The sequence below is a fragment of the Bombyx mandarina genome, chromosome 01, assembly GCF_030267445.1.
Source record: "Bombyx mandarina strain Sakado chromosome 01, ASM3026744v2".
Taxonomy (NCBI): domain Eukaryota; kingdom Metazoa; phylum Arthropoda; class Insecta; order Lepidoptera; family Bombycidae; genus Bombyx; species Bombyx mandarina.
The window spans coordinates 13,284,158-13,294,868 of record NC_143208.1 but is presented as its reverse complement, the minus strand read 5'-3'; the positions used below and the strand labels follow the sequence as shown (position 1 = coordinate 13,294,868).

Here is a 10,711-nt window from a genome sequence, read left to right as displayed (position 1 = left end):
AACTCGTTTATTCTGTGGACTGCATTTTATTTTTTCTATATATGGATAAGCTCATGGCCCACCTGGTCTGGTGACCACCATCATATCGACCACGTTAATGCCGCCACGCACCTTGAGACATGAGTTCTATGTCTCAGTTTTTTTAGTACAACGGCAGCCCCATTCTTCAAATCGAAACGCTTTACTGCTTCACGGTAGAAATAGGCAAGGCGGTGATACCTAACCGTGTGGTATCACAAGACCCACCAGTAAAGATGCCCTAACATCAGCTCATTTAATTACGCGCAAAATCTGTTTCCAAAGGTATTTTCCTCAGAACGAATTCAATACTACGACGCTTTCTCAAGACTACGACGTATCGACTTTAAGATTGATGACTGGCTATATATCTAGCATTGCCACAGTCTGTCAACTGTAACCACTTTTCATCACGCGGGCCGAATTGTTTTCAACTGTAATAGTCAGATCATCTATTCAAACTTTGGATGTGAAAGTTATGTGTCACTTTGTAACAAGTCTTGATTGCCATAATGAGCCTAAAGTAGTATTTTTTTAAAAATCATCACAGATCTTTTAAAAGAGATTTTATTTTTATTCGTTTTTTAATAATCGTACTGTATAAAACGAGTATGTGTGTGTGTGTGAGTAATATGATAGAAAAATGCACAAAACTAGCAAAAAAGTTTCCCAACTCCTGATGAGCACCTTTAATTAAATGCAGGCCTCGGGGTGTTTGTTTTATCAGACAACACAAAATATACCAGACCAGCTTTCTAAGCTTTACGTGTAGATATTCCCTGAGATTTTTTACCTAACGAGATTGTGTCGCTTGGAAAATTTGTTCAGATAACTAAGGAAGGATATGATTAAATATAGTTTTACAAACGATGCCCACCTAAAATCCAACTTTATCAATTATACTGAAATTTGAATACACGCTGAGCAAAATTCATGTGAGATATATCAAAGTTAGAGGTAATATGAATTGCGGAACATTTGTGAATGGACAGTTGAAATTATGTTAAAGTAAGTTGAAGCTCGTACGTTTTGAGCACGCTGTGGATCTCGCATAACTAGATTGAACATTGAATGAATTTTCCAATTAGATTTAGCGTGGTAATTATAAGAAACGATTTTATACATTAAATTTTAACAATTCATTTTTTTTATTCTTAAGATGGCATCAAATATCGTTATCGTAGACTGTTAGTTACTAGAGCCCATATTATTGATATTTTATATTAGATCATAGTGTCAATTGTATTGACATATTCCGCATTTCAGACCAGAACCCTTGATTGTATGTATATCGGCAAAAAGACACGGTAGGTATCAATACGTGCGCCCCCAAAATTGAACATCGAAATTTGATTAAAATATCGAAGGCTAGTTTTGCTAGAGACGGCAAGTCTTCAAGGCAAAAGGACTGCAAGAAATAAGGAGTTGATGGTGTTGGGCTTCTGCAGGCTGATTATGTTAAAATAAATCCTTAGTAGCTGGAAGAAGCCGGCGGAAGATTTATTATCATTTCTATCGGATCGTTAATCTTTAATCACGTTTATCTTGTAATCAAATTTTTTTTTTGTTGCTTGGATGGGTGGACGATCTCACAACCCACCTGGTGTTAACTGGAGCCCATAGACATCTACAACGTAAATGCGCCACCCACCTCGAGATATAAGTTCTAAGGTCTCAGTATAGTTACAACGGCTACCCCACCCTTCGAACCGAAACGCATTACTGCTTCACGGCGGAAATAGGCGGAGTGGTGGTACCTACCCGTGCGGACTCCCAAGAGGTCCTACCACCAGTGAAAAACAAATTATTACGAACAAATTTGAATGGCAGTATATCTATGCTGCAGATTTTGCATTCGGCTATTTAACATGAGTGGCCGGAAGCGTTATCCTGGATTATGACACACACTTGTCACAACAATATCCAACGGTAAAGCCAAAAAGGAAATTTTGAATAATTCGATACGTTTCCATTTACCATTTTCAAACGAAATTAATAGACGTACGAACATATTTTGCTCGGAAATGTACTAAGCGTAATTGAAATTGACGTGTGTAATACACAAAGAGCAAAAATCCGTATCGCGTAATTGTTTTTAAAGTGGGCTTTATATTCTCGAAAAAAATCGCAGAGAACGTTCAGGCCCGATTCGCGAATGAATTGAAATTTTATCGGTTAACTCTACGTGGCACGAATAGAGTTCATATTTATTCAAGTTTAGTCGGAATTTCGCAACGTGAGCATAAACGGTCATAAGTTACATAATATAATTATTATTATTCACGATCTAATTGTACACAAGCAATTTCAACCACGAAAATGAGAGCTGGATTTAATATTATTTTATTTGTCCTAGAAAAATGGCAGCTACTTTTATCTCCAGCTCGCGTTATCGGAGGAAGGTCGTTTCGGGATGGAAATCAATTCGGAAGACCGAGTGCAGTCACTATTGGTGGGTTACAACTTACTGCTTCGCGCCAGAAATAAGCGGGGTTGTGGTGCCAGCCGGTGAGATCTCACCAAACTACCGTATTCCGTCTTACCGCCAGTAAGGTCACAAAGGTGCAGTCAAATCAGGTATTTTATTCAAACATTTTATCGTCTAAGCTATGTTTCAAAGCGAATTTGAACTTAAAGATACAAAGTGACAACAAGTTTTAATTAATAAGTTATGCTCACAGTTGCTAACAAAGTTTAAGCCGAAACGGGTCGTTCATTATATTCGACTGCATTCAAAGTTGACAAACAAGGCCACAACGATACAGATGCTGCAAACATAAGCTGTTGATTTCAATTAACAAGTTTCGAAGCGGTAGTATAACTTAAATTTCCTCATCCAATTATTAAAGCTCAGAGCTCGCTGAAAAAGCTTATACAAGAACTCTTTGAGAAGTTTATTAACAGGATGAAAGTTACAATTTAATATCCTGTAATCCTTAAGCTAGTAAACTATCAATAGATTTTGATAGGGAAAAGAAGATACGGAAAAATACTATTTAAAAAAAACGGAAAAGTATTATTACCATGCCCATTTCAAGAACTACAGACCCATCTCGCTTCTGAGCCATGCCTATAACTTATTCTTGAGGGACATTCTGAATATTTCTTCTAAAAGAAGGATTTCTGGTGGCTTGTAGGCCTTTCCAGTTTCACCAAGCTGGGCGAGCATGAGCTCAGCCAGGAGGGGTGGGATCTGCCAACAGCCGCCCGAGCAGACTATGTAATCAATTTTCCCAAAATACTATAGCGCCATTGAACACATTCATAAGCTACAGTAGATTATAGAAAAGAACTTAAGTCTATGTATTATTATTAGATATCTGTCGACTATAAGAAAACGATCAAATCAACCATAATATAGGCTGGCAAAATCAATATCTTAAACCATATGGAATCTATATCTTAAACCATATGGTTATAGATATAAGATATAGATTTGCCAGCCTATATTATGGTTGATTTGATCGTATATCTATAATATCTATAATATTTGATCGTATATCTATAATATATATAAACCATATGGTTTAAGATATAGATTCACCGAAGACTTGGATATCCAACTCTTCGGTGAATCTAGTATAACCCCTCGAAGTTACTAGAATAGTTAGGAAAAAAGAAAAATATCCCAGCGCTACCACACAGTTCCAATATAGAATCAACCTCGAAACCCATTCTAATAATCCTTAACGCGAGTTTAATATTACCTGACAAACCTAAAAAATTATGCTGCTTTGAGTGTTTTTGTAAGGTATACTCAGTTTTAATCTATTCATACTGTGGCATGTAGACTGCTAGGGTTACTCAATAAAATAAACAAAATCATCATCAATTTAATTAAGATCCTTCATCATGTAACTTAAGAATATTTACTTTTTGTTTTAATTGTAAATCGTCGATTGCCCACGTCAATTCGGATCCTCCCGATCCACTATTGGTGCTTTTAGGTACCACAAGCACCGATCACCGTTCTCGTCAAACCCGTCGCTTACAACGAAGGCTTCGGCGAGTAAATTAACCCACCGACACAGCCCACTGAGTTTCTCGCTGGATCTTATCAGTGGGTCGCGTTTCCGATCCGGTGGTAGATTCATAGAAGCACTGCTCCTGCTGAGGCTAGTATTAGCAACGTCCTTTAGAGCCCCGTGAGCTCTTCTGCTGACCCAGTTGCGCTGGCATACCCACCTAGGTGACCAGCTTAGGTAGGATCAAAAAAAAATCGATTATTAGTGTTAATCTAGAACAGTTTCAAGGCCTTTTAGACCAACATGATTGTTGCATACACGTGGTCGGTGATAGATAAAAGAACATTGTGTACCTCTTATAATAAGTGCTATTCCTCAGGGATTCTATTGTACGTAATCACGGTTATAAAGATACATCTACTTCCAAATGTGCAACAATTCATTTAAATAAGACAGAAAATTGCATCTTAATTTTATATTGAGTAAAGCTAGAGAGACATTTTCATACTGACATCCAGTCTATCTAATTATATCGAACCTCCGAGCGTCGAAGTAATATTGTTAGCTTCGACGACGACAAAATGAGCCAGACATGAAGCGTAGAACCGCACTAACTGGAAAAGAAAACAGAAGACCGACGGAAAGCCTTTTTAACAAAGAAACTCACTTCAACGGAGTATCGACTCTAGATAAAGTATTATATTATAATAGAAGTCGATAATTATGAAATCTATTGCTGATTAGTAGTATACGACGACTACATAGAATACTCATTCTTACATGTGACGATTATTTTCTTGAAAAATGTGCAATGGTCACTCATTATCGTCGTTACTTTTTACGCTAATTGTGTGGTCGTTGTCGTCATTGTCCTGTTAACGTTTCGCAAACATTTGCTTATAAAGTGGACTTTTGGCAATAATTAAAAAACCCCTTCGATTCTGCTTCAGAAATTTCATTAATGGACTTCCCATCAAACTATAAAGTAAGAACGGCGTTAGACTAGGTCGCGTACCGTAAGCTATAAGTCCAACCCAGTCTAGGAAATCCTTAAAGTTTCTTTAAGCGGATTAGTGTTGCTCCGCTATACGGTAGTAAAGCCACCATCCAATCAGTTTGCTTTGGAAGCAGCCTGAGTCTGATTAATGAATTAATGAGACCTTCTAGAGCAGATTGATGGACGATTTTTTCTATGCATGCACAGTCGAATAAAATATTTTTAGTCGGTATGACTGTTCCAATATTTTAATTTACTTCCACATTTTGTATTGTTAGATCTCAATCATGTAGACTTAATTCAAAATTCATAATTCAGTTATTGATTGATGGTAGTATGCACGTATTAATCTGAAATTTTCTCTTACAGTGGATGATTTAAATCCTTTTAAGAGATACGTATATCTTTTCCGCATTAAGTTTTTATAGTTGATAAATTTCTTTATAATACCTATATCTATATATTCCAACAACGTACTCTGATAATCCCTTTCGTCTTGTATATATTTAAATGAATTCATCAGTGGTGAAATATTCAATTTAAATTCTCAGCAATACTGCTATTTTCATTATAATAAAATTTAATTGGTTTACCATAAAATTTTAACTAATTATATAATTTATTAAATATATTTATTTGTTTTTTAACTATAGAATTCAATTCCGAAGGTCCGGGTCTCCAATGATCGAGCACAAAGCCCTGTGAGTCCGATCCCCGCATCGCGTCCCCTGTGGGCAGTTACTGCAGGACAGACCGGCTTCGTAAATCGGGTACCCATCGATGTTCCCGGCCGGGCCGTAGTTACAGAACGTGAATGCGACGATTTTCGGTTCATCATTTGCTTTACGTACGTTCGTCATCTCCAAAATACCTCGATGCAGCGGCGATTCCTTCGTCTTTACTCTCACCGTAGTCGCGAAATCTTTAAACTTCGGAAACGTTGCCGTCGTCATGTACCTGGTCCTCCTTAAAATGTTCTCGCCGGTGACTCGCGTCGATGTGTTTTTCAACTCTTTTGACGGTGTTGCTCTCCTGCGAAAACGCGAGCATGATTTTTTCGTAGCAGTACACAAAGCTTGAGAGCAACCGAGACGCCAAGTAGACGCCCAAGCTGCCGTTGAATACCAATGAGAATTGCATCCACCGGGGGCGCTACAGTTACCGTGCCTGAATGACCATACATGCTCTGACTGTAGCACCCGTGATCCCGAGAACCACGCTCCAACTGCGTCAGCCAATAACTGAGCTTCGGTAACTTTAGGAACAACGGGACGCACGTCCATGTTTTGAAGCGCATTAAACCTAATAGTATTCCTGCATTCGTCGTGACGTTTCTGACATTGACGCGCCCACAGTTCCGCCATCTCTTCGAGTTCGTAATCCCAATACATCTTCCTCATGTTGGTGGCGGGTGGTTGGCCAGCTTCCAAGCCCATAGCGATGTTGTCTCTATGACGGTTGTGTAAAAGCAAAATTTGATATCTCATCCAATTAGTCATACCGGACGCATAAAGTCTCGGGCTCTGCTTATTGAAAGCGACACACATGGTATGCTGATTCTTCAAGGAACAGTCGGGGTGAGAACAATACTGTAGGTATCTGTCAGTATTATTGTCTTTACAAAGCATATTAACAAAGTAAAATGAACACAAAATTAAATAAATAAAACGCATGATTATAATCTATAATGGTTTTCTGTAAAATGATTAGAAACAATTGTCAAAGTTAATCTTGCCATATTAAAAATTCATTTAAAAAGAAACGTGTGGCTAATAGTATTTCTTGTTATTACAACATTCTCATCAGTACAAGATGAATATTATTGTAATTAGGTACCAAAGAGAATTTATTTCTCAGGTCTGGTTAATCAATCATTCGTATGATCTGTTTAAGTATTTATATATAGCATTCCTTAAAAATATTTTCTTCGTGCAATTTTATTCTGTACGAGTATCTGTTGAATAATGGACCTGAGGCCTAAGTCTGAACTATGATAGTACAACAGTTGTCCCGCCCTCCAAACCAGAATGCTACCCGGCAGAGATGAGTGATGCGGAGGTCACCATCCGTGCGGGCTCACAAGGCCACCAGTAAAATTAATTATTTTCTCAAATGCTCTTTCAATTTTTAGATTCAGACTTCAGTCTTTGAGAAGGTCGGTCGGTCGATCGAATTAAATTGCAGAGGGATAGCTCGCCGCAACTCTGAATATTATTATTTTGCGGCATGTGCTGTCTATCGCTTTAGCGGCTACATTTGAATTGGATAAAGTTAATAAAAAAACCTGAGAAGTGCATTTAGGACAACACTCCGTGTTGGTAGGATCTCTTGTGAGTACGCGCGAGTAGGTACCACCACCCCGCCTATTTCTGCCGTGAAGCAGTAATGCGTTTCGCTTTGAAAGATGGGGCAGCTGTTGTAACTATACTTGAGACCTTAGAACTTATATCTAAAGGTGGATGGCGCATTTACGTTGTAGATGTCTATAGGCTCCAGTAACCACTTAACACCAGGTGGGCTGTGAGCTCGTCCACTCATCTAAGCAGTAAAAAAAATTGAATTCTTGTAGTCAGAATGAACGAGCATGATTAAATTCAAAGTAACTTATAACATCTTAACGTTGTTTGTTTTAAAACTAAACATCTTGTTACTAAATATGGAAAATATCTCAAATTTTATTAGACCGATTATTATTTCATTCAAACTAATTTTCAATAGGTAAAAGTTTTTATTTTTTTATTTCTACCATTACAATTCATTTTTGAAAGAAATAGAGTTAGAGGAGGGCACATTTTTAATACTTTATTTCTGCAACTATTATAAATATATATATAATAATAAAATCCTAATTTAGAAAACTCCATGTCATTTTTGAGAAAAGGAATTCAAGAAAGCCCATTTTAAATTAGTAATTTCTACATACAGTTCTACACCTTCTTTTAAAATACAATTTTCAAATCTGATGTACATAATGCCATAATAAGAATTCTGGTTTTCCGACATTTGTGTACGGAATCCTAAAAATAAGTATCCTTTGATGCTCCTTAAGAAGCCAATAGTTCAAAGAACGCAAACAGAAGCCGTTGTTGTTTTAAGGCACTTTTGCGCGTGTTTTAAGTAAAATCGTGTGTGATGAAACCATGATTTTCCTTCATCAAATTGGTTAAAATTAAAGGTGAATTTCCTTTTTTTTTTTCTTTTTTCCTTCCGAAGCTGATAGCCTTGAGAGGCTATATCAGCGAAACCTTAACTAGTAGGTGAGCTCGCGGGGCTCAAACCTCACAATGTTGCTAACAACGTCCCTGACAATGATCCCTAGCAAGAGCCATCCTTCGCAGAATCTACCACCGGATCGGATACGCGATCCGCTGAGAAGATCCAGCGAGAAACTCAGTAGTTCACTTTACGCAAGCTATGTCATGCATAAGGTTAAATGACCTGACCTATTAATTGCTAATAAATTTTCCATGAATTGAGCTTAAAACGCCTTTGAGCTTAAAACGCCCTGAGAGAAGCAGTCAATGTGGTTTTTTTTGCTGACAAAGGAGCATTCGTCTTACCTGAATGCCATTATTAAGTTCAGAAGCACGATTAGAAAGTGGTCACATCCGCATTCAGCCCACAACAAACTACATACAGCTAGCTACCTTCGCTGTTATCTCTATCTATCAAAGTGTGTGCGTAAAAAAAGGAAATATAAAATGCTACCCACAAGTATGTAAGTTTGGACCACTTTAAGTGTGTGTTTTTTTATCTTATTCGTTCCAATAATATTTACTATTGATGTCAGTCATTATCATCATCATGATCAGCACACAGACGTGGTAAACTGGTGGTAGGACCTCATGTGCGTCCGCGCGGGTAGGTACCACCACCATGCCTATTTCTGCCGTGAAGCAGTAATGCGTTTAGGTTTGAAGGGTGGAGGAGCCGTTGTAACTATACTTGAGACCTTAGAACTTATATCTCAAGGTGGGTGGCGCATTTACGTTGTGGATGTCTATGGGCTCCAGTATCTACTTAACACCAGGTGGGCTGTGAGCTCGTCCACCCATCTACGCAATAAAAAAAAAAAAGGACGTCCACTGCTGGATATTGGTGCCAGTAAATTGATGAGTATTTATATTACATTTTCCCTGAATTTTTACAAGTTTAGGTAGGTTAGTTATTAATCATCAAGTTTATGCTCCATCATGACAGAATCAAATCTACAAAAATATGTACAAAATTTCTTTATTTAAATGTTAATTGATTACAAACATCTCAGTCTTCCCGCCAAGAAGGCCGAAGATATTAACAAAAAACAAATCATTCCCTTAATAAACTAACGTCATAAAAAATATACTTAGCACTACTATTATCTATGACTATTACGAATATGTCTACGACTCGCGACAAGGCAAGAAAAAACATAAAAATAACATTACCTAACATGATTTAAATTACTATTTTAAATCGACATTTCTTATAAGAGAATGGAATCGAAGTTATAAAATATATTCCATCATTAGAAACACGGACGACCCTAAGTTTTCAGAATTCCCGAGCAAAGTTAAATACATCTTCATTACGTGTGACGTCATTTGGGACTAAAATAAACTATGAGCTAACTATAGATCGTAAACGATTAGCATTACCTATATTAAAATATCATGCATTCTGGTTGACTTTGATCTAGACGTTTAATATTTTGAAATAAAAAGATTTTGGGTTATTTATTATTCTTATGATTTCGAAAAAATAGTTATTTTATTTATTTGATATTATTGTTTAAATATAATTAGGTGAAATTAATTAATTTAGTCAGAAACTAGACGTTCACAAGTAAACTTCAAACTTATTATATCATACACTATAGCATATTATGTTGTAATAGGATTTTTCGAACTATCCACAAAAATAATCACATAGATAATATGTAGTGGATTATAAGTAGGTATACCTACACATAGACGCAGCGTCTATCACATTCACTACCATAAAGGGTTTTTGTCTTCTCCTTCTCTACTCGTGCTCCTCAAGATTAAGAGACGTGATCACCTTCATTCATGACTTTTGTCCCCACGTTGCACCTCATCGTGCCTTCCGCTAATGACAGAGTCTACACTATACTAACAAAAATCAGAAAATGGAATTCCGAATATTTATATTACAAAACTAGAATACAACACTTTTATATTCATTCATATGTACATATAGGCATGTATATTTTTAACGTTACTTTACGGGGTACCTACGTCAATCCTCTAAGTTCATAATCACGGTTAAGATTTTATTTCACTTGGAGCTCTCATAATTAAAAAGAAGTAATTGTAAAATTTGTCTATATTAATGTTAAATTTACAATGTAATCACGGCTAAGATTTTGTTTCAATACTTCGGGCTGTCATAATTAAAAAGAAGTGATTGTAAAATTTATCTAAATTAATGTAAGAATTACTACGAGTATGTTATCCCTCTCTCGTTCTCGTTTAAAAAATCTATGAATATTAATGTTACGTAATACGTATCTTTATTCTCAATATTCTTTATGTCTTTGTTGTTGAATTTTGACAATCGGAAAATGGAGAAAGTCTGTAATTTTACGTACAAGAATACTATTTTTATTTTAAAAATGTTAAACCGTGCGCATGCTTGTACTAAATAATAAATTTTGTCAAAAATGGCCTACAAAATAGTACAGATGGTTTTTCGCGGTGGTACATTATGTCTTATGTTATTTGGATTATTC

The 10,711-nt window shown here is 36.5% G+C and overlaps 1 protein-coding gene across 1 annotated transcript; it reads right to left on the bottom strand.

Moving 5' to 3' along the window:
* Positions 1-5,636: 5,636 nt before the first annotated feature.
* LOC114245181 (venom allergen 5) lies at positions 5,637-6,653 on the bottom strand. Its single transcript, XM_089738192.1, has 2 exons — positions 6,283-6,653; positions 5,637-6,012 (listed from the first exon to the last, which is right to left on the bottom strand). The coding sequence occupies exons 1-2, from the start codon at positions 6,651-6,653 to the stop codon at positions 5,637-5,639; spliced, it is 747 nt and encodes a 248-aa protein (XP_089594318.1).
* Positions 6,654-10,711: the final 4,058 nt, after the last annotated feature.